A 26,752-nucleotide genomic window follows, 5' to 3' on the forward strand; every position below is an offset into this window, starting at 1 on the left:
TTTGTACTCCATGCCTCTATTTATAAAGTCCAAGATCCTGTATACCTTATTAGCCACTTTCTCAACCTGCCCTGCCACCTTCAATGAATTGTCACTCAGCCAACTTTGTAACCGTGCTTCCACAGTTGCTTTTATTAGAACATAGAACATAGAACATAGAACAGTACAGCACAGTACAGGCCCTTTGGCCCACGATGTTGTGCTGAACCTTTAACCTACTCTAAGATCAAACTAACTACCTACCCTTCATTCTACTATCATCCATGTACCTATCCAAGAGTCGCTTAAATGCCTCTAATGTATCTGCTTCTACTACCACCGCTGGCAGCGCATTCCACGCACCCACCACTCTCTGTGTAAAGAACCTACCTCTGACATCTCCCCGAAACCTTCCTCCAATCACCTTAAAATTAAGCCCCCTGGTGATAGCCCTTTCCACCCTGGGAAAAAGTCTCTGGCTATCCACTCTATCTATGCCTCTCATCATCTTGTACCCCTCTATCAAGTCACCTCTCATCCTTCTTCACTCCAATGAGAAAAGCCCCAGCTCCCTCAATCTTTCTTCGGAGGACATGCCCTCCAGTCCAGGCAGCATCCTGGTAAATCTCCTCTGCACCCTCTCTAAAGCTTCCACATCCTTCCTATAATGAGGCGACCAGAACTGAACACAATATTCCAAGTGTGGTCTAACCAGGGCTTTATAGAGCTGCAGCATAACCTCGCGGCTCTTAAACTCAATCCCCCTGTTAATGAAAGCCAACACACCATATGCCTTCTGAACAACCCTATCAACTTGGGTGGCAACTCTGAGCGATCTATGGACATGGACCCCAAGATCCCTCTGTTCCTCCACACTACCAAGAATCCTGTCTTTAAGCTGTATTCCACATTCAAATTCGACCTTCCAAAATGAATCACTTCACACTTTTCCAGGTTGAACTCCATCTGCCACTTCTCAGCCCAGCTCTGCATCCTGTCAATGTCCCGTTGCAACCTACAACAGCCTTCCACACGATCCACAACTCCAGCAACCTTCGTGTCATCGGCAAACTTGCTAACCCAGCCTTCCACTTCCTCATCCAAGTCATTTATAAAAATCACAAAGAGCAGAGGTCCCAGAACAGATCCCTGCGGAACACCACTGGTCACCGATCTCCAGGCTGAATACTTTCCATCTACTACCACCCTCTGTCTTCTATGGGCCAGCCAATTCTGTATCCAGACAGCCAACTTTCCCTGTATCCCATGCCTCCTTACTTTCTGAATGAGCCTACCATGGGGAACCTTATCAAACGCCTTGCTAAAATCCAGATACACCACATCCACTGCTCTTCCTTCATCAACATGTTTTGTCACATCTTCAAAGAATTCAGTAAAGCTTGTGAGGCATGACCTGCCCCTCACAAAGCCATGCTGACTGTCTCTAATCAAACTATGCTTTTCCAAATAATCATAAATCCTGCCTCTCAGAATCGTCTCCAATAATTTGCCCACTACCGACGTAAGACTGGCTGGTCTATAATTCCCAGGGTTATCCCTATTCCCTTTCTTGAACAAGGGAACAACATTTGCCACCCTCCAATCATCCGGTACTACTCCAGTGGACAGTGAAGACGCAAAGATCATCGCCAAAGGCGCAGCAATCTCTTCCCTCGCTTCCCGTAATATCCTTGGGTATATCCCGTCTGGCCCCGGGGACTTATCTGTCCTCATACCATTCAAAATGTCCAGCACATCCTCCCTCTTAACCTCAACCTGTTCGAGCATATCAGCCTGTTCCACGCTGTCCTCACAAACGACCAGGTCCCTCTCACTAGTGAATACTGAAGCAAAGTATTCATTTAGGACCTCCCCTACCTCCTCCGACTCCAGGCACAAGTTCCCTCCACTATCCCTGATCGGCCCTACCCTCACTCTGGCCATCCTCTTGTTCCTCACATAAGTGTAGAACGCCTTGGGATTTTCCTTAATCCTACCCACCAAGACTTTTTCATGTCCCCTTCTAGCTCTCCTAAGTCCAGTTCCTTCCTGGCTACCTTGTAATCCTCTAGAGCCCTGTCTGATCCTTGCTTCCTCAACCTTAAGTAAGCTTCCTTCTTCCTCTTGACTAGCTGTTTCACATCTCTTGTCATCCAAGGTTCCTTCACCCTACCATCCCTTCCCTGTCTCATCGGGACAAACCTATCCAGCAGTCGCAGCAAGTGCTCCCTAAACAACCTCCACGTTTCTGTCGTGCATTTCCCTGAGAACATCTGTTCCCAATTTATGCTCCCCAGTTCCTGCCTAATAGCATTGTAATTCCCCCTCCCCCAATTAAATATTTTCCCATCCCGTCTGCTCCTGTCCCTCTCCATGACTATAGTAAAGGTCAGGGAGTTGTGATCACTATCACCGAAATGCTCTCCCACCGATAGATCTGCCACCTGGCCTGGTTCGTTGCCAAGCACCAAGTCCAACATAGTCTCCCCTCTTGTCGGCCTATCTACATATTGAGTCAGGAAACCTTCCTGGACACACCTGACAAAAACTGCTCCATCCAAACTATTTGCACTAAGGAGGTTCCAATCAATATTAGGGAAGTTGAAGTCACCCATGACAACAACCCTGTTACTTCTGCACCTTTCCAAAATCTGCCTCCCAATCTGTTCCTCCATGTCTCTGTTGCAATTGGGGGGAGTATAGAAAACACCCAATAAAGTGACTGCTCCTTTCCTGTTTCTGACTTCCACCCATAATGACTCAGTAGACAAACCCTCCTTGACGACCTCCCTTTCTGCAGCTGTGATACTATCCCTGATTAGCAATGCCACTCCCCCACCTCTTTTACCTCCCTCCATATTCCTTTTGAAACATCTGAACCCCGGAACATCCAACATCCTGTGGGCTTTAACTTTGCTGACAATCTTGTTGTGTGGCACTTTATCAAACACCTTTTGGAAGTCCATGTGCGCTACATCAAACGCATTACCCTCATTAACCCTTTCTGTTACGTCATCGAAAAACTCAATTGAATTAGTTAAGCACAATTTGCCCTTAACACATCCATGCTGGTTTTTGTTAATTAATCCACATTTGTCCAAGTGACTGTTTATTTTGTCCCAGATTATCATCTGTAAAAGCTTCCCATCACCAAGGTTAAACTGACTGGCCTGTAGTTGCTGGGTTTATCCTTACACCTGTTTTTGAACAAAAATGTAACATTTGCAGTTCTCCAGTCCTCTTGCACCAAACCTGTATCTAAGGATGATTGGAAGATTATGACCAGTGCCTCCACAATTTCCACCTTTCTCTCAGTATCCTTGGATGCATCCGATCTGATCCTGGTGACTCATCAACTTTCTAATACCTCCACTTTATCAATTTTTAGCCCATCCAGAGTCTCAACTACCTCCTCTTTCACTACGACTTGGGCAGCATCTTCTTCCTTGGTCAAGACAAATGCAAAGTACTCATTTAGTACTTCAGCTATGCCCTCTGCCTCCATGTGTAAATCCCTTTTTAGGTCCCTAGTTGAGCCCACTCCTCCTTTTACCATGCTTTTACTATTTAAATGCCTATGGAAGACCTTTGGATTCCCTTTTATGTTAGCTACCAGTCTCTTCTCATACTCTCATTTTGCTGCTCTTATTTCTTTTTGCAATTCCTCTCTGAACCTTCTATATTCAGCCTGGTTCTCACTTGCATTATCAACCTGACATCTGTCATACACATCCCTTTCCTGCTTCATCTTACTCTCTATTTCTTTCATCATCCAGTGAGCTCTGGCTTTGTTTGTCCTTCCTTTCCCACTGTGGGTATGTACCTCGACTGTACCCTAACTATCTCCTCTTTCAAGGCAGATCATTGTTCCATTACAGTTTTGTCTGCCAATCCTTGATTCCAATTTACCTAGGCCAGATCTGTTCTCACCCCACTGAAATTGGCCCTCCCCCAGTTAATTATTTTTACTCTGGATTTGTGATGGAAATAACACCTGCCAAAATGAAACATATTAATTTCATCATATGATACATTATTTTTGAACTGTTACTGGGCATTGAACAAACTAGCTTATAAAGACCACAGAACAGTGGCTGAAAACATGGCTGCACATTTGCATTCTAAAAGACAGTTGCATGAAGAGACAATGGGAGTACTACCTGATCCAATTAGCCAGATGGGTTTTGTCAATAGTGATGATCAAGAGGCATTGAGAGTTATTGAGCCAGCATTCCACCCTCCACACTGAGAGCATCTAGTAAGCTTGGAGGAATCTACAAATCTCACAGCTCCAAACAAGGAGCTAGTCACATGACTAACCTGCTGGCTAACCTGGGGTTTTTTGAATTGCGCCTGACTAGAACAGTTTTGCAAGAGACTGCAATTGAGTGTCAAGAAGAGAGCACTTCTCTCTTTCTCTGTCTCTCACATGCGAAGTTCCAGGGACCTACAGAAATAACTAAAACCTCAAGACAGAAGACCAGCGAAGCAAGTTTGAAAGTCTGCGCTGGGCCCCAATGAGAACTGCAAGACTTAACGTCAATCAAAGACTTTACATCCAAGCCAAAGCCAGTAATTGAATTTCCATCTACTACTTCAAACCTCCTCCCCCACCACTTTTAATTCTTTCTCCTCCTCTGTCTCTATTTGTGTGTGTGTTTTATCGCAAATGCATGCGAGTGTGGTCGCGTCATGTATTTTTAGTAGTTTTAACTGAGTTAGAGTTTTAAGGTTAATAAACTTACACTTTTCTTGTCTAAATCTGAGAAAGCCTGTTTTGTTGATTTCTTTGCAATTACAATTAGAGAGCAGTGAGCAAGGACTCACTGAGGCGAAGCTAAAAACACTGTGTTTTTAAAAGTTAAACCCTGTTATGACCAAACCAAGAAAAGGCTGAGAGGGGAGCCCTAGACCCCTTTCTCACCTAGTCATAACAAATTGTTTACTCTACCTATGTTGTTGGTACCAATGATGACCATGACCACTGGCTGTTCACCCTCTCCCCTCAGAGTACTCTGCAACCACTCAGTGACATCCTTGTCCCTGGTACCAGGAAAGCAGCACAGCATCCTTTAATGAGGTCTGGAGCCAAGTTGTCCTGGCGGAACCCAAACTGAGCATCATTGAAACAAAAACAAGAAATGCTGGATTCACTCAGCAGGTCTGGCAGCATCTGTAGAAAGAGAAGCAGAGTTAACGTTTCGGGTCAGTGACCCTTCTTCGTTCCGAAGAAGGGTCACTGACCCGAAACGTTAACTCTGCTTCTCTTTCTACAGATGCTGCCAGACCTGCTGAGTGAATCCAGCATTTCTTGTTTTTGTTTCAGATTTCCAGCATCCGCAGTATTTTGCTTTTATCTGAGCATCATTGAGCAGGTTATTGGTGACTAAGTGCTGCTTTATAGCACTGTCGACAACTCATTCCATCATTTTGCTGATGAGTGCAAGTAGACTGATAGAGCGATAATTGGTTAGATTGGATTCCTTTTTGTAGACACCTGGGCAATTTTTCACTTTGTCAGTTAGATATCAAGTGTTGTAGCTGTGCTGGAACAGCTTAGCTAAGGGCGCAGGTTGTTTTGGAGCACAAGTCTTCAGAACTACAGCCGGGATGTTGTCAGGACCATAGCCTTTGTGCCTTCAGCTATTGCTTGATATCACGTGGAGTGAATCGAATTGGCTGAATACTGGCATCTGTGATGCTGGGGGCCTCAGGAGGAAGTCGAGATGAACCATCCACTCAACACCTCTGACTGCAAATGCTTCAGCCTTGATTTTTGCACTGACATGCTGGGCTCCCCCATCATTGAGGATGGGGATGTTTGTGGAGCCTCCTCCTCCCATCTGTTGTTTAATTGTCCACCACCATTCACGATTGGATGTGATAGGACTGCAGAGCTTTGCCCTGATCTGTTGGTTGTGAGATCATTTAACTGTTTCCGCTGTTTGACATGCATGTAGACCTGCATTGTAGCTTCACCAGGTTAGAACTTTACTTTTAGGTTCACCTGATGCTGCTCCTGGTACACTCTCCTACACTCCTCATTGAACCAGGATTGGTTGCCTGGTTTGATGGTAATTGGACATTGAGGGATATACCAGGCCATGAGGTTACAGATTATGGTTGAATACAATTCTGCTGCTGCTGATGGCCCAGTTTTGAGCTGCTAGATCTGAATCGATTCTATTAGCATAGTGGTAGTGCCACACAACATGATGGAGGATGCCCATTGTGTGAAGATGGGACTTGGTCTGCACGAGGACTGTGCTGTGGTCACTCCTATCAATACTGCCATGAACAGATGCTCCAGCAACAGGTAGATTGGCGAGGGTGAGGTCTTATTCGACTTTTTTTTTTACTGTGGTTTGATACACTGAGTGGCTTGCTAGGCCATTTCAGAGGGGTTTTATATCAAGATAAACTGGAGCACTTATTTTTCTGCAAATGGTGTTGGATTTTACCCCGTGTGTACCATGATGAAAAGTACTTCACTTTGGATATCATTTCCTTCTGTGCTAAAAATGCACCACTGAGTTTGTTGACTCTGCTCTGTCACCTCCAGTAATACACACACACACACACACATGTTGGTGCATGGTCTGAAAAGTGAAACGTATTGGAAGTGTTAATCTTGCAGTTGTCTTCAGGTGTCTCACAAAACCACAAGTTGCTCACTCTGGACTCTACGGGTTTGGAGGAGGGGAGAGCATATAATCAGGCAGGATGGTGGCGGAGGGAACCCCACCACTCTCCCACATCCACCCCAATTAAGTCCTGTGAATGGCCTTCCTGCCCCACTGTAGTTAATGCCCAATTAAGGGGCTCATCCCACCACCGCCAGAATTAACTCAGTGATGGGCAAGCCTGTCACCGCACAGGGAGCAAGCCAGGCAAACTTGGGTGTGGGGCCGGGGCGCTCGTTAAGAGGCACAGTGTCTGAATGAGGGACCCGGCATCGGGTGGGAGGGGGGGTGCGGGGGTGATGCCCACTGAGAGTCACCAACCTGTCTTTGCTGCTGACTCCCCTAAACCCCTCTCCTCCACGACCCTCACCCCACGAAATACCTCCCAGCCTGCCCTACTGTGGCCTGGTTCCAGGGCCTTGGGTGACTCGCGTACCGGCAGTAGCCACCGCCTCCATGGTTTCGCTGCTCAGTTAAAAAGCTGCTGGCCTCTGAGTGGCCGACAGCTCTCAGCAAGCGAGATTTCTGTTGCAAGGGCCCTTGATCCCGTGGAAGGCCCGCCGCTGTCTGCTTAAGTGCCAGGAACTTGACCTGGCAGGCCTTCACCAGAGGTGGCAATGTGGGGCTCTCCCCAGCGCTTTTGCTGGTGGTCAAGATCCCCATTGCCAAGACAGAATCCTGGCCTACGTGTGCAGTCAGGCAAAAGGACATGTTTGTGTGAGTTATTGTCAAGAAAGAAAGAAAGACTTGCATTTACATAGCACCTTTCACAATCAATGAAGTACTTTTGAAGTCTAGTCACTGTTGTGATATAGGAAACACAGCAGCCAATTTGGAGACATCAAACTCCCGCCAACAGTGATATAATAGCTACCAGATGATTTGTTTCTGTGACGTTGATTGAGAGATAAATATTGACCAGGACACCAAGGATAACTCCCCTGCTCTTCTTTGAAATAGGGCCATGGGATCTTTTATGCCCACCTAAGACAGCAGATGGGGCCGCGGTTTAACATCTCATTTGAAAGACGGCACCTCTGACAGTGTAGCGCTCCCTCATTACTGTACTGGAGTGTAAGCCTTGACTCAGTTGTAATGGAACTATTTTTGCTTAGAAGACAAAGGGTAGATGCTCCAGCGACAAACAACAGCTGCAAAGGATGCAAGCGAAACAAGTGATACCATGAACATATTCTTCCTTTTACTATTAAGGCAAGTGTGGAAATGCACCTCCCAGTGATATTAACCCTATCTTGACAAACGAGAGCTGAAACGGCCCCTGAATGGGTTGGAGATTGTGTCATACATGCGGGATGTACCAAGTAACAGAAGTCATGGTCAACTTGGTCTCATGGATTAGTTTCAGTTGCTCTTTAGGGGAGGGGCCAGGTGTCGGAAGAATTTCCCAGATTTTGTTTCCCAAATTGGACATACCCTTTTTATCTGGTTTTTCAAATCTCCCAGGAAATTCCATGGACCCGGATAGGTAGGTCCTACTCATGGAGTATAAGGCATCACAATTGTGTGGGACAGGCTACACGTAGCAGCAGAACTTTTCCTGTAGGGCATTTCTGGTATGTTCTAATGTAAAGTTCATCGTAACAAACGGCCACTTGGCCCATCAAACCTGGTCCATGTAATGCCCACACAGGATAATTATATCTCTTTCAGGAATCCCTCTTCACTTATGCTGGATGAAAGAAATAACTTGCATTCATATAGCACCCTTCACTTCCCAAAGTACTTCACAGCATTGAAGAAGTTTTGAACTAATGACTCTGTTTATGGTAGACAAATGTGGCAGCCAATTTGCCAAAAACAGATTTGAAGTCATTGATCAGATAATCTACCTTAGTAATGTTGGTTGAGGGATAAGTGTTGGCCAGGGCATAGAGAGAACCCTTTCGAGTCATAGAGTTATACTGTTCTTCCAATTGTGCAGAGGGATCGTCTACACCTACCAGAGAGGGCAGATGGAGCCTTGGTCTCAAGCAAAAGACGGCACTGCAATGTTAGCTTAGATTATGTGCCTGAGTCTCTGGAGTAGGTCTTGAACTCAAGATCTTCTGAGTCAGGTGAGAATGCAACCACTGAGCCAAGGCCGATAGCTGGAAGCAAATATTATTTCCTAACTACAATAAAAAGTCAAGATATTACTGAACTGAGAAGAGACACGCTCTTGGGTGATGAGGGATATAGAGAATCTGATGGGGGGAAAAAAGAGGGCATATGATGCACATCAAGTGAATTCTTCAACCAGGAACCAGGTCAAATACTATAAGTTGAAAGGGTAAGTGAAGAGGAAACTAAGAATGGCAAATAGAGAATACGAAAATAGAATGGCATAAAACGGAACCAAAAAATCATCTACTGGCATGTGAATAGTCAGCAGATAGTAAGAGGTGGAGTGGGTCCTGTTAGGGACAAAGAGGATGATATATGCTTAGAGTTGGAGGGCAAGGCTAGAATACTTAATGAGTACTTTGTATCGGTGTTTACTAAAGAAGAGGATGCTGGCAAAATATTGATCGCAGCGGATCAGGTGAAAATTGATAGGCAGGATGTACTGGAAAGGCTGGCTCTGCTTAGAGTGGATAAGATGATGCATTTTGGCAGAAGGGATAGGGAGAGGCAATACGGACTTAATGCACAGTACTAAAGAGTGTGCAGGGACAAAGGATAGGTGGTATGGCATGGTCCAGCTGGATGGAGCGAAGGGCAGCAATGTGCCCAGGCCCATCCTTCGCAACACCAGGGACAGATAGAACCTCAGCACGTAGTGACACTTGGAATTTGCGTACTGGAGGTCTACACACAGCTTGATGCAGCCGCACAAGAAGGTAGTCATCAGGATGAGGGCCACGTTGGGTACATTTTTCCCGCCCTTATCCAGAGGTTTGAACATTATGTTCCTCCGGACCCGGTCCATTTTGGATCCCCAGATGAAGCGGAAAATGGCTCGGGTGACCACCACAGCGCAGGAGTGGGGTGTGGGCCAGACCTGCGCCACGTACAGCAACAACGTGAGCGCCTCACACCTGATGACCAGGTTCTTACCCACAACGGAGAGAGATCGCTGCCCCCACATGCTCAACTTTTGTTGCACCTTGGCTGCTCGCTATTCCCAGGTTTTGGTGTACGCCCCGCCCCTTCTGAACCATATCCCCAGCACCTTCAGGTAGTCTGACCTGACGGTGAAGGGGACAAAGGATCGGTCAGCCCAGTTCCCAAAGAACATGGCCTCGCTCTTGCCGTGGCTATCTTTGGCTCCCGAGGCCAGTTCAAACTGGTTGCAGATGCTCATCAGTCTGCGAACGGACAGCGGATCCGAGCAGAAGACGGCGACGTCATCCATGTACAGGGAGGTTTTAACCTGAGTGTCTCCACTGCCTGGGATTGTCACTCCTCATATGCTCACATCCTTCCTAATAGACTCAGCAAAGGGTTCAATACAGCAAACAAACAAGACATGGGAGAGAGGACAGCCCTGTCTGACTCCAGATTGGATCGGGAAACTTTCCGATTCCCACCCATTGATTGAGACTGCGCTACTGATGTTTGTGTAGAGCAGTTGGATCCAATTGCAGATTCCCTCCCCAAACCCCATTTTGGAAAGCACGTCCATCATGTAGGTGTGCGATATCCTGTCAAAAGCCTTCTCCTGGTCCAGGCTGATGAGGCAGGTGTCCACCCTCCTGTCCCGTACATAGGCGATCGTATACCTGAGTAGCGCGAGACTATCAGAGATCTTCCTGCCGGGTACAGTGCAGGTCTGATCGGGGGTGAATCACCAACTCCAGAGCAGACTTGACTCGACTGGCAATGACTTTGGACAGAATCTTGTAGTCAACATTAAGCAGTGAGATGGGCCACCAATTTCTGATTTCTGCCCTCTCCCCTTTGTAGATGAGGGTGATGATGCCTTTCCTCATGGATTCTGACATGCTGCCGGCCAGGAGCATACTCTTGTATACTTCCAGCAGGTCTGGGCCGACCCAGTCCCACAGGGCCGAATGCAACTCAACTGGTAAGCCATCGCTTCTGGGAGTTTTACTCGTCTCGAAGGACTTGACGGCCTTTGTCAGCTCGGCCAGAGTTAGCGGCTTGTCCACTCTCTCCCTCGTGCTGTCCTCTAAGACCTCTGTAATAGATGACAGGAAGGACTGGGAGGCTGTGCTGTCTGTGGGCTTCACGTCATACAGCCCAGCATAAAAGGATTTGCTGATCCTTAGTATGTCAGACTGCGAAGACGTTACCGAGCCATCTTCTTCCTTCAGGCTGCTGATAACAGAGCTCTCTGTGTACCTTTTGGAAGAAGTAACATGAGCACATCTCAAGCTGCTCAATGGAGAGGACTCTGGACCGGAAGATGATCTTGGAGGCCTCCGTGGCAAAGAGCGAGGCCTGCTGGCTCTTCACCTCTTGGAGGTCCTCCTTGACCTCGACCCCCATCGACTGCAGCCGGAGCAGATTTTGCATTCTTTTCTGGAGTCGGGACATTTCTCTCTGTCTCTCTCTCGCCCTCTGAACACCTTTGAAGATAAAGAACCTCTTGATATTCTCCTTCGCCTCCACCAGTGAGCTGGAGACTCAAAGAGGGGTTTCATGGTCCTCCAACCTTTGTAATCCCTTTTGAGTTCCTCAATGTTCTCTGGGATTAGCAGTGTAGCATTGAGCTTCCATGTCCCCCTGCCAACCCGCTGGTCGTCCTGTAAGTGACAGTCGGCCAGTAAGAGGCAGTGGTCGGAGAAGAACACCAGCTTGACGTCGGTGGATCCGACCGTGACAGCACGGGACACAAACAGGAAGTCAGTCCTGGAACGGGCAGACCCGTCCGATCTTGACCAGGTGTATCTATGCTGCGCTCCGTCTGCAGGTTTGCTGAAGACGTCGTGCAGCTTGGCATCTTTTACTGTTCCTATTAGGAATCTGGTCGTAGCGTCCAGTTTGCTGTCGTCACTGCCGGATCATCCAGCTGCATTGATGATGCAGTTGAAGTCACCACTTAGAATGACCGGCCTGGACGTTGCCAGCAGCAGTGGGAGCTGCTGGAAGACGGTCAGCCGCTCGCTGCATTGAACTGGGGCGTACACGTTGATCAACCGGAGCGGAGCATTGTTGTACATTACATCTGCTCTGAGGAGGCGACTGCCCACCACCTCCTTAGCTTCGGAGATGGTGAAGTTACCTCCCCGCAGCAGAATACCCAGGCCGGAGGAATGGGAATCATTACCCCCTGACCAGATCGATGTCCTTTGGGACCACCATCGCAATCATTGCCTGTAGGTGCTGAGGTGTGGTATTCCACACTCCTGCAGAACCAGTAAGTCAGCTTTGACCTTGGCAAGGTAATCCAAGGTTGAAACACATCGCGTAGTGGATTTAATGCTACGCACATTAATTGAAGCAATCCTTATACCCATTTTTTAAAGTTAGTTGTTGCTTCACACACCATTTGTCCTTGCTAGTCCCAGTCCTTCGGGATGTTCCTGCATACCCATCGTGTGCGCAAGCTGTTTCACGTTCGTTGGGCTCAGAAACCCCTCCTAGTTTTTCATGCAGGGTTTGTTTCGCTGGGGTGACATCGGTGGGGGGGGGGGGGTCTTGTAGGCAGCAAGGATTGGGTTGTCCTCTGCTGTTCCCCTCTGTTCCTCCGCGAAAACATCACTGCTCCCGGCTTCCCGGAGCTGAGGTGCGCCAGACGTGTCTTTGCTCTCGGTGTCCCGGAGCTGGGATGCGCTGGCCATGTCACTAGGTGTGGCGCTTTGGGGTTGGGGCACGCCAGGCCCATCACAGCTTCCAGTGCCCGGGGGCTTGGGGGCTTTATCTTCCAGCTCCATTGAGTTCAGAGGCCAGCAGCTGCAGCACCACCGAAGAGGCAGTGGCTGCTTCTGGAGGAGCACCTACCAGAGGCCGAGGAACATCACTAAATCCAGGCCACAGGTAGGTCAGGGCGGGATGGTTCTCACAGGGTGGGGGTGGTGGGGGAGGGGGGTAGTCACTAGTAAGGGCAGGGGGTGGTTCTCAACGGGCCCCCCCCCGCTCCCCCTTCCTGATGCCAGGTCGCTTGCTCAGGCACTAAGTGCCTTTTAACGAGAGCATCCCCCCACCCGGAGCCAGGAAGCCGCCTTTATGGTTTTGTCATGCTTCCCATGCGGTGACAGGGCTGCCTGCCGCACGGCTGATTGCAGCTGCGGAGGGAAGAGGCCCTTAATTGGGGTTAATTGTCCTGTTAAGGGCCTCAATTGGCGGAGCGAGAAGGCCGTTCACTGGCCTTCCTACCCTGGACTAAATTTTGGCTGAGACAGGGTGGTGGTGTGAACCACCCTCCCACCCGATCTAATGCTCTCCCCGCCTCCAAACCTGCCATGGGGGAAAGCATAAAATCCCTCCCAGAGAGTCTGCAAAGGGATATAGATTTGTTCAGTGTTGGTTAAAAATCTGGCAGATTGAGTATAATGCGGGCAAATGCGAGGTTATCCAGTTTGGTAGCAAAAATGGAAAAGCAAAATATTATTTAAATGGAGGGAGACTGCAGCACGCTGAGGTACAGAGGAATCTGAGTGTCCTTGTACATGAATCACAAAAAGTATGTAGCATGCAGGTACAGCGAGTAAATAGGAAGACAAATGGAATGTTGGCTTTTATTGCAAAGGGGATGGAGTATAAAAGTAGGGAAGTTTGCTACAACTGTACAAGGCATTGGTGAGACCGCACCTAGAGTACTGCGTAGTTTTGGTCTCCTTATTTAAGGAGGGGTATCCTTGCATTGGAGGCAGTTTAGAGAAGGTTCACTAGGTTGATTCCTGGGAAGAAGGGGTTGTCTTATGAGGAAAGGTTGAGCAGGTTGGGCCTATACTCATTGGAGTTCAGAAAATTGCGAGGTGATCTTATTGAAACAAATAAGGTTCTAAGGCGGCTTGACAGGGTCGATGCTGAGAGGATGTTTCCCCTCATGGGGGAATCTAGAACTAGGGAGTGCAGTTCCAGAATAAGTGGTCTCCCATTTAAGATGGAGATGAAGAAGAATTTCTTCTCTCACAGGGGCGTAAATCTTTGGAATTCCCTTCCCCAGAGAGCAGTAGAAGCTGGGTCATTGAATATATTCAAGGTTAAATTAGACAGATTTTTGATCGACAAGGGAGTCGAGGGTTATGGGGAGCAGACAGGAAAGTAGAGTCGTGGCCACGATCAGATCAGTCATGATGTTATTAAATGGCGGAACAGGCTCGAAGGGTCGAATGGCCTATTCCTGCCCCTATTTCTTATGTTCTTTAGTAAATCTGAATCAGAACAAAACCAGAAGTTTATTTGACCAAAGATCATAAACTTGTAGAGAGAGAGCTATAAGTCACAATATAAAACAGAGAAAGGAAAAGTGAGAACATATGACAGAAATCCAGATATTTTAATGTAATTTGTGCCTCCAATGCAGAAAAGGCACAAATGCAAAAAGCTTAGCTGAAGTTAAAGAATAAAATAATTCTATCTGTTATCTGTAGCACCTGTGGAAGAATCTGTCGCTCTAGAATTGGCCTTTATAGCCACTCCAGGCACTGCTTCACAAACCACTGACCACCTCTCGAGACAAGGAGGCCAAAGAAGAAGATTGAATATGTATAATACTGTAGAAAGTTTATATCCTGGAGAATTGTGTCAACCCTTATGTCGATGCATGTCTTCTGAACAATTGATGTAGCATGTGGCTTGTATGGAAGAGTTAAAAAGCAGTGTCAATCCACTAGCCCTGAGCTCTTAAAATTTGAACAGAGTTACCTAATTTCACATAAAAGCAAAATACTGCAGATGCTGGAAATCTGAAATGAAAACATAAAATGCGGGAAATACTCAGCAGGTCTGGCAGCATCTGTGGAGAGAGAAGCAGAGTTAACGTTTCAGGTCAGAAACCTTTCATCAGAACTGGCAAAGGTTAGAAAAGTAACAGGTTTTAAACAAGTAAAATGGGGGTGGGGCAAAAGATATCACAAGGGAAGGTGTTGATAGGACAGGGAGTCACAGAGAATAACTGACCAGAAGGTCATGGAGCAAAGGCAAAGGGTGTGTTAATGGTGAAAAACATGCGTTAGTGCAGAGAGGGTTTTAAATGACAGAATAACGATCATTATTATTATCATCCTTTGCCACTTAAGGGCCGTTTTCTCACCCCGCCCGAACGCCAAAAGTTGGCCGGAGGTGGGAGTGGGACAGGAAGGCCTCTGGGAGCCTCCCGCTCAATTTTACGCAGCCCCCATGCCACCATCCAACCCACTGGGGCGGCGTAAAATTCAGCCCCTTGTTTCTGTGCTGTAAATACTTTGTAGATCTTTTCTGTGCTTTCACTACTGCTTCAATATCCATCTTGTAGTGTGGAGATTTGATATTTTTTGAGTATAGAACAATGGATTATTTTGAACAATTTAGCTGGCAGTATTTGTATCAGAATATGGCTTCAAAACCGAGTAAATAAATAGGATGACTAATATTTCTCCAAAATGTCATTTTTACTTTGAATAAAATGTTTGACAAGTGGTGGCAACATGGAAACTGACTTGAGGCAAACAAACAAGCCTCACTTTTTCCGCTAACTTTCATCATTTTTTTTAATGTGTGTGATATGTGAAACTACTGTTGTACCTGTGATTCACTCAGTGAGAAATTCTTCAGTCTCATTTTCATCTCAGTATTTTATTGAAGATTTTTATTTGTTTATTCTGGGCCAAGTGCAGACTTTTTTTGTTCTTGTGATGTAGGTGTTTATTACCAAGGCTTAAATACCCTCAAGCCCCGAAATGGGGCTAGAGTCTCGGTAGGCCCAGACCAGGTAGAGGGCCGCAGGTATAAAAAGAAGAAATGCTGGAAATACTCAACAGGTCTGGCAGCATCTGTGGAGAGAGAAACAGAGTTAACGTTTCAGGTCAGTGACCCTTCATCAGGTCGCAGGTATCCCTTTCCTGAAGGACATTAGTGAACCAGTTGGGTTTTCTTTGACAACTTTGGCAGCTTTCATGGTCGTTTTCTGGTGCCAGGCAAACCACTAGTTTAAAAACTTAGAACCTTAATTTGATTTATCAGGTGTTATAGGTGCCGAGTTCGAGGTTGACCATGAGGTTAAGTGGGGCAAATTTTCATTGTTGGCTCCAGCAGAAAGCCAGGGGTGCAGGTCGCCACCTGTTATATGCCTTGCCTGATTGATGCCAGTTTGAACCTGGGTTGATGGTGGAAATCAGCCCAATATTGGCCTGGAATTTCCCTGGAGCTGCTCCCACTCTGCTGCCATAACTTAGTTGGAAGCATGGCGGAAAACACGCAAAGTATCGGCTGCACTTCTGGCAAGGTTACAGCAGTGAATGCGAGTAGCTCCGACGAAATTCCTGGCCAAGGTATTCTGTTCTGATGTCTTTGAGAGGTGAGGAGAGGCAGCAGAAGGAAAAATCATCACTGAAAGAGTTATCACAGGTCACATTGCCTCCTGGCTGTTGATGGACAGGTGTGCAATGGACCATTGTGCCCCCTAGTGGCTCAGTTGGTTAAGACCAATTACCATAGCCATACAGATCACAGAGGCTCCAGGTTTGATCTCTATTGACTTGGCTGAACTCACCCAGGAAAGCAATAAGGGTCACATGGACTGGCCTTGGCTATAATGTTCCCTGAGGTGACACTCAGTATCTGACCTGAGACATGAATAAATGGCTGCGGGTGAAGTCTCAGGAGGCACCTACATAGAAGTACAGAGAATATACAAAATAAAAACAGACCATTCGGTCCAACCACTCCATGCTGGTGTTTATGCTGTCTTCGAGCCGCCTCCCATTCTTCCTCTTCTAATCTATAAGCATAACCCTCTATTCCCGTCTCCTTCATATTCTTATGTAGCTTCCACTTAACTGCATCTATCTTATTCACCTCAATTACTCCCTGTGGTCGCAAGTTCCACAGTCTCACCACTCTCTAGTTAAGGAAGCTTCCTATGAATTCATCTTTGATTGCGTGATGGCCGCTGGTTTTGCTGTTCTCCACAAGTGGATATACTCTCCATGTCGTATTTTTAAAGACCTCCATTAGGTCACCCCTCAGCCTTCTCTTTTCAGCCTGTTCAGTCTATTCATCCTTTCTGATGAGTATAAATTTGCAGCTCTGGTATCATCCTTGTAAATATTTTTTGCTTCCTCTCCAGTGCCTCTATATCTTCTTTATAATATGGTGAACAGAACTGTATGCAATACTCCAAGTGTGGCCTAACCAAGGTTTGTTCCAAGTTTAGCATAACTTCCCTACTTTTCAATTTTATCTATCTAGAAACATACCCTAGTGCTTGGTTTACTTTTTCTTAATGGTCTGATTAACCTGTATCGCTTACTTTTAGTGATTTGTGTATTTGTAGTCCTGGAACCCTTTGCTCCTCTACACCATTTAGTTTCTTATTTTCCAAGTAATATATGACCTCCTTATTTTCATTAACAAAATGTAATACCTCACACTTAATTATGTTGAAAACATATTTGCCAATTATATGCCCATTCTACAGGTTTATTAATCTTCTTCTTCTTCTTCTTTGGCCTCCTTGTCTCGGGAGACAATGGGTAAGCGCCTGGAGGTGGTCAGTGGTTTGTGAAGCAGCGCCTGGAGTGGCTATAAAGGCCAATACTAGAGTGACAGACTCTTCCACAGGTGCTGCAGAAAAAATTGGTTGTCGGGGCTGTTACACAGTTGGCTGTCCCCTTGCGCTTCTGTCTTTTTTCCTGCCAACAGCTAAGTCTCTTCGACTCGCCACACTTTAGCCCCGCCTTTATGGCTGCCCGCCAGCTCTGGCGATCACTGGCAACTGACTCCACGACTTGTGATCAATGTCACAGGACTTCATGTCGCGTTTGCAGATGTCTTTAAAGCGGAGACATGGACGGCCGGTGGGTCTGATACCGGTGGTGAGCTCGCTGTACAATGTGTCTTTGGGGATCCTGCCATCTTCCATGCGGCTCACACGGCCAAACCATCTCAAGCGCCGCTGGCTCAGTAGGGTGTATAAGCTGAGGATGTTGGCCGCCTCGAGGACTTCTGTGTTGGAGATACGGTCCTGCCACCTGATGCCAAGGATTCACCGGAGGCAGCGAAGATGGAATGAATTGAGACGTCGCTCTTGGCTGACATACGTTGCCCAGGCCTCGCTGCCGTAGAGCAAGGTCTTGTAATTTATCTTGTATTGTCTTGTAATTTGTTATAGTCCTCCTCAGTATTGAATATCTTGTCTAATTTGGTGTCATCTGCAAATTTAGAAATTGTGTTTTTGGTTCCAAAGTCTACATCGTTAATATAAATTGTGAATAATAGTGGTCCCAGCACTATTCTTGGTGCGACCTCACTTTCCATCTTCTGTTATTCTGAATAACTACCCTTTACTCCTACTGTCTGTTTTCTGTCTTCTAGCCAGATACCTTTCCATAATGCTACTTGTCCCCTGACTCCACATGCTCTGACCTTACTCATTAGTCTGTTCGTTGTACCTTATCAAAGGCCTTTTGGAAATTTAGATATGTTACAACTACTATGTTACCCTTAGAACCATAGCAAAGTTATGGCACAGAAGGAGACCATTCAGTCCATCATATCTGCACCAGCTGAAAATACTCGGCAGAGTGGTTCTAATGGGTGATTTTAACTTTCATATAGATTTGGGATAAGCAGACGAGCTCATTTTGGAAAGGTAGTGAATTTCTTGAGTGTGTCTGGGATAGTTTTCTGCAACAATATGTCCAGGGTGGTGTGTCAGGTTAGAGTTAGTTAACAGCCTAATGGGGCAAGAACATTTATCTAATAGTGACCATAATATGGTTGAGTTCAATATTGTCTTTGAAAGAAAGAAATGCAAAACAGCGACTAAGATTCCAGATTTGGATAACACTAACATCAGCGGGATGAGACAGAGACTGTCCATAGTAATCTGGGCAAATCTGTTGATGGGTAAAATGACATAAAATCATTGGGGAAGTGTTCAAAAAACAATGTAATGTGATATAGAACCAGTTTATACCCCTAAGAAGCAAGAGCTCTACATGCCAAAAAAAAAGCCATGGTTGATTAAAGAGGTAAGAGACAACATAAAGCTCGAAGGAGAAGCACCCAAGAATGCTAAACATAGCACAGATCCAAGAGAATGGGAGAAAAACAAAGAACAGCAGAGGGCGACAAAACAGATGCTTAGAGCTACAACATGGATCTATGGAGAGAAGCTTGCGAAATCGATACGAAAAATGTTTACAATTATATTACAAAAAAGAGGGTTGTTACGAGCAATGCAGGCCCTCAAAAGATGACAACAGGGATATGAAAGTAAAGAAACAACAGACATGTTCGGTAATTACTATTTACAGTAGAGGAAGTGGCCAGCATGCCAGGACAGGGACTCACCAAAATTAATGTAAACAAAATAACAGTAATGACGAAAGTAATGGCACTCAAGGGTGGGAATTCCCCAGCTCCAGATGGTTTCCATCCCAGAGTTTTAAAGGAAGTAGATGAGAACATTGCAGAAATCCTAACTATAATCTTCCAAAGTTCTCTTGACTCAGGAACCATTCGTTTTGGTCGGAAAATTGTGCATGTCACTCCGTTATTTAAGAAAGGTGAGAGAGAGAAATCAGGGAATTATAGACCAGTTAACCTAACATCTGCTGGCGGGAAATTGTGAGAATCTATTATTAAGGATAGCGTGACTGAAGACTGAAAATTTTCAGCTAATTAGAGAGTTGCTGTTGGGGAAGGATAGGCAAAGAAGGAGAAATCTAGTGGAAAAAGGATGAAGATGAGAATTAACAAGTGGGCCATTACTTTTAGCTTCGGAATGGCTTAATGAGCTAATGGGTCTTGTTTCTATATCCACAGCTATAATCAGAGAAGAAACCAGGAAAAAAGGTCAAAGTGTTCACATGTAAGTAGAAGCTGGATTACAGTTCAACACTGCAGTTCTGTTCTATGTGTCACGTGAGCATCAAGTGTCTGCGTGATTGATGCGGGGCGCTTATTCAAATTGACACACTATTGATTGGTAATTGATTGAGGTGCACTGTGTCTGAAATTGACACACTATTGATCAGTAAATGATTGGTATGCAGCACTCTGTTCAAAATTGACAATCTATTGGTCAGTATGTGTAAGAGTATAAAGTGGCAGGAGACAGAGAGACTGGCCCTGAGAATATCAAGCAGAGAGGAGCCCTGAGAGTATATAGTGGTGGAAGAGAGAGAGAGAGATCCTGGCCCTGAGAGTATAAAGCAGCAGGAGAGAGGAGCCCTGAGAATATAGAGCAGCTCTAAGAGTATAAAGAGGCAGAAAGAGAGAAAGCGGATGCAGACCTGCGTGTATAAAGTGGTGAGAAAGAGAACGCGCAGCCCCAAAAGTATAAAGTGGTGGGAGAGAGCAGCCCTGAGAGTATAAAGTGGTGGGGGAGTGAGAGGGAGAGAGCGTGGCCCGAGAGTATAAAGTAATGGGAAAGAGAGTGCAGCCCCGAATGTAATAATATTGAAAAGGGTGGTGTGCAAGTCTGTGAGCAGAGTGGGAGTAAAATGAGAAAAATTTAGGAAATGTCAGGAAAAAAATAGAAAAAAGGGAAGGCTAAAAGCACTATATTTGTGTGAAGCATTCGCAACACAATAAATGAATTTATAGCACAGATAGAAATGAATGAGTTTGATCAAATAACCATTGCGGAGATGTGATTGCAAGACTGGGAACTAAATATTCCAGGATACCTAACTTTTAGAAGGGATAGGCTAATGATAAAAGGAGTGGGCAGCCCTAATAGTAAAGGATGGAATAAAGGCAGTAGATAGAAAGGATCTTAGCCCAGAAAATCAAGATGTAGAATTAGTTTGGGTGGAGCTAAGATACAGAAAGGGACAGAAACAATGGTGGAAGTACGTTATAGGCCCCCTAACAGTAGTTGTAGCAGTTGGGCTGAGTACAAAACAGGAAATTAGAAGAGTCTGTAGAAAGGTAAAACAGTGATCGAATTTCATAGGCTGCTGTAGAGGCATCTTTTCTCTTCCAAGGTTTGTAATATGCAAATTTCCATTGCTGCATTGTTCCTGACTGTTATCAATTTTACTGCCTGTACAGGCGTTAACCCCTTAACTGCTACTTCCACAACACAAGGATTTAATAGTTCAGGTTCTGGCACATTGATAATTCTTATCTCAAGGGTGACAGCGGATGGTAAACTGTTTTTAGCCCCTGTGAGGCATCTGGGTTCTCCTCCTGTACTTTGTCCTTAGTGGGTTTTATTTTTTATTTTTTTATTTAGAGATACAGCACTGAAACAGGCCCTTCAGCCCACCGAGTCTGTGCCGACCACCAACCACCCATTTATACTAATCCTACAGTAATCCCATATTCCCTACCACCTACCTACACTAGGGGCAATTTACAATGGCCAATTTACCTATTAACCTGCAAGTCTTTGGCATGTGGGCGGAAACCGGAGCACCCGGTGAAAACCCACGCAGACACAGGTAGAGCTTGCAAACTCCGCACAGGCAGTACCGGGAATCGAACCCGGGTCCCTGGAGCTGTGAGGCTGCGGTGCTAACCACTGCGCCACTGAACCTAATTTGCTGTATTCGGTTAGCTTTGGATTTAGAACCTGACCATTTGATTCTTCAGTGGGCATTTGTTCTGCTTTTGGGTGGTATCTCTGTAATCTTTGCTACAAGTAATGTTGGAGACAGTTGAGGATGGTTATCTCTTTGTCTGATGCCTGGGATACAAAAGGAGTCATTTTCTCTTTTTGTAAAACGTTCTTGTCGGTATTCTGGTCCTCTGCTACATTTGAACACATGTTTATCACCTTCGTGGCTACAGACACTATCTTGACTACAGCACCCCCTGCTGATTTTTTGGAATACCAACAATCTGCCTTGATATGTCCAGATTATCCACACTGAAAACACACCGGACATGCACCTACTGGTTTACCATCTTGGTTCCCTCTTTTAAGAGTTGGAGACTGATCTGTCTTTCCTTCCCTACTCTCCTATTCTCTCAAGGCTATTTCTGCTTTGAGTACATCCACCCTACCTCTCCATAGCCTGTAAGAGTTACTAGACCCAAGTTTATTTTGAGTTAGGGGTCTGTGTGTTAATTCATAGTGCTCAGCCATGACTGTGGCTTCTCTCACCCTTGTAATTCTTTGCTCCTCAATATGGGTTCTTATATTAACTGGGATGCTATTTTTAAATTCTTTTACTAGAATTACCTCTCTGATTTTCTTAGGAGGGTTCTAGCTTGAGAGTTCAGATCCAGCGATCCAAAGCCATATGTTTAACTCTTTCAAATTCAATGCAAGTCTGGGCAAGTCATTTCCTCGTGTTTCTGAATTTCTGTCGATAGGCTTCAGGTATTAACTCATACACATTTAGAATTACTATTTTAGTTTGTTCATAGTCAGAAGAACTGTCTTCTGAGAACAGAGAAAAAAACTTGGCAAGCACTGCCCACCAATTTGCTTTGCAGGAGGATAGTCCAATGTTCCTTTAGCCATTTTAGCCTATTAGCTATTTTCTCAAATGAGATAAAACATGACTCAACCTCCTCCTCATTAAATTTTGGCACTAGTCTTGAGTGTCCTGTAATATCAAGGTTTTGTTCCGAATGGGGAATAGTGATTGAATTGCTAGCAGCATTCTCATTTTGGGTTTGCAGCCTTTCGAACTCAACCCTCTGCAATTGTACTTCCTCTCTTTCAACTGAAACTCCCTTTCTTCTCTTTCCTTTTGAAGCTGAAACTGTCTCTCTTCCTTTTCCTTTTGCAATTGCATTTCCTCTCCTTGCAACTGAATTCTAGCTAGGGTTATTTTCTCAGATGCAGATTCCATGCTATCTTCTTCAGCTCAGGGATAAGTTTAAAATGGTTAGCAAGACTGTTAACTATTTCAAGTGTCTTTGCCTTTTGTTTGAAAGTGACTCCCATCTGGATAGCTAAGGTTTTTAAATCTTCAATACTTAATTTATTTAACTTATCACGGGATGTGTTTCCCTGCTCTACAAACTCAACCACATTAAACATCGCCATATCTTTTGTTTCTAGCACCATAGAGAAGGAAAAAATACTAAGAGAAAACCTGTTTAATCAATTTCCATAGTTTTAGAGGTCAATTTTCTTCCCTTTTCCAAATTTCTGATTTAGGCTGATTGCTCAGAATCTTGGCTTTGAGCCCCCAATTTCTTATGGACAGATGGAAAGGTGGTTCATACTATTCACCTCCCAACTGACCGCAATCATATTTTGTTTAAAATGATGAGTTAGTCCCTGAGTGTTTTGTAGAGACAACCAGAGAAAAGACAGGTTTTCTTGTACGTTGAAAAAAAACCTATTTTTACACAATTCCTCACCCACACACATATTCACTCATGCACACATACACAAGAATAGATAGTCATTTAAAGTGAAGTAGGTGTTCATGGTTCACTGTAAACCTGTTGAATCTTCTCAGAAAGACAGTCTCTTTTAAAGGCGCAGGCCTAGGTGTTTGTGGTCTTAAACATTTTGAAGTGCTGTGGATTTCTGGTGGTTCAGACTTCAGAGTGCAGGTGGTGGTCACTTTAAGTTCTCTGCTGCAGCAAGTTGAAGTGTAGAATTAGCAATGATGATCTCCAATAAGAGAGAATCTAACCATCTCCCTTTGACATTCAGTGGCATTGCCATTGCTGAATCTTCCACTATCAACATCCTGGGGGTGGGGGGGTGGTTACCATTAACCAGAAACTAAACTGGACCAGCCACCTAAATACTGTGGCTACAAGAGCAGGTCAGAGCTAGGAATTCTACCACACAATGGCCAGGATGTGGAATCCATGGTTATCTATTGATGTCTGATTGGGTACCATTCTATTACGATGGGGCTACTTCACATCTTGTTTGTCTCAGAAGAAACCTATTCAATTCAGGAATGTGTCTTGATGGTTTCAGGATGGGTGTAGCTATATGATGCACAACATAAACCAACAACTAGACACTTCGCAGGGAACTGAAAGTAGCCAAGACAGCTGTGCAAAGGAGAGGGAGATACTGTGCAAACAAACACTGAATCAGCTTATGTCAAGAAATCCAAACTGCATGTGACACAGGAAATCTACAAGCTATTTACAAAGGAATGAAGAAGGCGCTTGGCCCTGCCATCACCAAAGTTGAAGTACTCATGACAAAAGTAAACAGATGTCTTGCTGGGCGGAACACTACTGTGAACTACTCCTGTGAGTCAGACATCTCTCAGTCTGCACTCAATGCTCTCCCACAACTTCCTGTCATGGATGAGTTAGATGAAGAACCCTCATCACTGGAGCTTGAGAAGACCATAGATCGTCTAGCGAACAGAAGGACACCAGGCAAGGATGGAATCCCAGCCAAATCGCCCAAGCAAGGAAAGTCCCATCTATTGCCACACCTTTATAACCTTCTCTGTCTCTGCTGGAAAGTAGGCTCTGTTCCACAGGAGCTGCATGATGCCAAAATCACACTGTACTAAAACAAAGGCGACAGAGGAGACTGCAGGTGCATTTCACTCCTTAGTGTCACAGGGAAGGCCTTTGCTAGGGTCATACTTAAAAGACTCCAGACTTGCAGACCAAGTGTACCCGGAAGCACAGTGCAGTTTCCATGCCGGCAGATCTATTGTGGACATGATCTCCATACGCCAGCGACAAGAGAAGTGTAGGGAACAGAGCATACCCCTTTACCTTACTTTTGTAGATCTCACTAAGGCATTCGACACAGTCGGCAGAGCAGGGCTCTACAAAATTTTGGGAAAAATTGGCTGTCCACCAAAGCTCCTCAGTCTCATCTGCTCCGTCCATGACAACATGCACTGCACTGTACAGTTTGATGGCTCCACTTCCAACAGTTTTGGAATGAAGAATGGAGTGAAACAGGGTTGTGTCCTAACCCCCACTCTGTCTGGCATCTTCCTCTCCATGCTCCTGACCTTCGCCTTCCCTGCAGATATGGAAGGAGTCTACTTGCACACTAGGTCAGACGGCAAGCTGTACAATCTATCAAGGCTGAAAGTGAAGACAAAAAAGCATCACATCCTAATCAGAGAACTCCTCTACACTGATGATGCTGTGCTAGTCGCTCACACGGAAACTCAGCTATAAAGACTCATGGACTGTCCCTCCCATGCCTGTAACTTGTTCTCCTTGACTATAAATGTAAGAAAACCATGATCATGGGACAAGATGTTTTATCTCCACCCCTGATCACACTAAATAACACCCCACTGGAAATGGTTAGCAAATTCTGCTACTTTGGTTCTTGGTGATGGACAATCTGTCCCTTGATGCAGCGTTAGATACACGCATAGAGAAAGCAGCTACCACCTTTGACCGACTTGCATAACGTGCATTGAGTAACATCAAGCTGACCTTTAGGACCAAGCTGATGGTTTATAAGGCTTTTATTCTCAGCAGCTTGCTGTACGGCTGTGAAGCATGGGCAACTTACAGCTACCAGGAAAAGAAGCTCAATAATTCTTCGTTGTCTGTGGCACATTATAGATAGATCCTGGTAGGACAAAATCACAAATGTGACAGTCCACTCAAAGGCAGAGCTCCCAAGTGTGTTGGCAGTAATCAAACAGAGGCAGCTTCAGTGGATCGGACATGTCTGCAGGATGAAAGACGGTCGCATACCCAAGGACCTTCTGTATGGTGAGGTAACCGGAGCCAGGTGACCAGTGGGGCGCCCAAAGCCCCACCTCAAGGACACTTGTGAGCATGACATGAAGGCTCCAAATGTCGACTGTCACACTTGGGAGTCACCAGCTGGCGAAAGAGGGAATTGGCACCACATCCTGTGGACTGGTGTACACTACCACGATGACCAGTTGCTACAGCAGTTTGACAACAGATGCCAATGTCAAAAACAGCATCACTTGGCAGCTTCATGTGCCGCACTTGTGGACCAGGATGTGGAATCCATGGTTATCTATTGACGTCTGAATGGGTACCATTCCATTATGATGTGGCTACTTCACACCTTTTTGACTCACAAAAAACCCCATTTAATTCAGGGATGTCTCTTGATGGTTGCAGGATGGGTGTAGTTAGCACCTCTTAGTCTGGAATGTTTCGTTTTGTGTTTTTGGGACAATGAGGCAGTTTTTAAATACACAGGCCAGGTCATCTGACCTTCAGCGGCCATTTTTGCAGCACATTGTCCACTTTTTTTTAAAGGAAAAGTCAATTTCAAGAAGTCCGCATTGAGTAAAGTTTGAATCTTAAAAGTTAGGAATATGATATGTCTTTACTGGGCATAACAACAAGTTTAGTGATGGATATGAACATGGCAAATGGAAACAATGTGGAAAAGTGTGATGTTATCCACTTTGAAAGGAAAAATAGGAAATGGTGAGAGACTAGGAAATGTTGTTATTCAGAGGGACTTGAGTGTCCTTGTACAGGAATCACAGAAAGTTAACATGCAGGTACAGCAATCAATTAGGAAAGCAAATAGTATGTTAGTCTTTATTACAAAGGGATTGGAGATTAAGAGTAATGGAGTCTTGCTACAATTATATAGGGCCATGGTCCTGGAGTATTGTGTACAGTTTCGGTCTCCTTATCTAAGGAAGGATATACTTGCCTTTAAAAAGAGTGCAACAAAGGTTCACTAGACTGATTCCTAGAATGAGAGGATTGTCCTATGAGGAGAGATTGAGTAAACTAGGCTGATATTTCCTCAAGTTTAGAAGAATGAGAGGTGATTTATTTGAACCATGTAAAGTTCCTAAGTGGCTTAATAGGTTTGATGCTGGGTGGACGTTTCCCTAGGCTGGGGAATCTAGAACTAGGGGTCACAGTCTCAGAATAAAGGGTCGGCCTGAAGACTGAGATGAGGAGAAATTGCTTCAGTCAAAGGGTTGTGATTCTTTGGAATTCTGTAGCCCAGAGAGCTGTGGTGCTCAATCATCGAGTATATTCAAGAGAGAGATCAATAGATTTTTGGATATGAAGGCAATTAAGAGATGCAGGAAGGTGAAGTTGAGGTAGAAAATCAGTCATGATCATATTGAATGGTCTACTCCTGCTCTGGATAACTTCAC

The 26,752-nt window shown here is 45.3% G+C and overlaps 1 protein-coding gene across 2 annotated transcripts in view; it reads left to right on the forward strand.

Moving 5' to 3' along the window:
• The window catches only part of LOC137346467 (linker for activation of T-cells family member 2-like), a 174,771-nt gene that overhangs the window by 106,088 nt on the left and 41,931 nt on the right, over positions 1-26,752 (forward strand). For both annotated transcript variants that reach the window (XM_068009919.1, XM_068009920.1), the window contains exon 3: positions 19,542-19,587. In XM_068009919.1, coding sequence (XP_067866020.1) covers positions 19,542-19,587 — 46 coding nt within the window. The remainder of the gene's footprint in view (positions 1-19,541; positions 19,588-26,752) is intronic.

This window comes from Heterodontus francisci, chromosome 30 (assembly GCF_036365525.1).
Source record: "Heterodontus francisci isolate sHetFra1 chromosome 30, sHetFra1.hap1, whole genome shotgun sequence".
In the NCBI taxonomy this organism is placed as follows: domain Eukaryota; kingdom Metazoa; phylum Chordata; class Chondrichthyes; order Heterodontiformes; family Heterodontidae; genus Heterodontus; species Heterodontus francisci.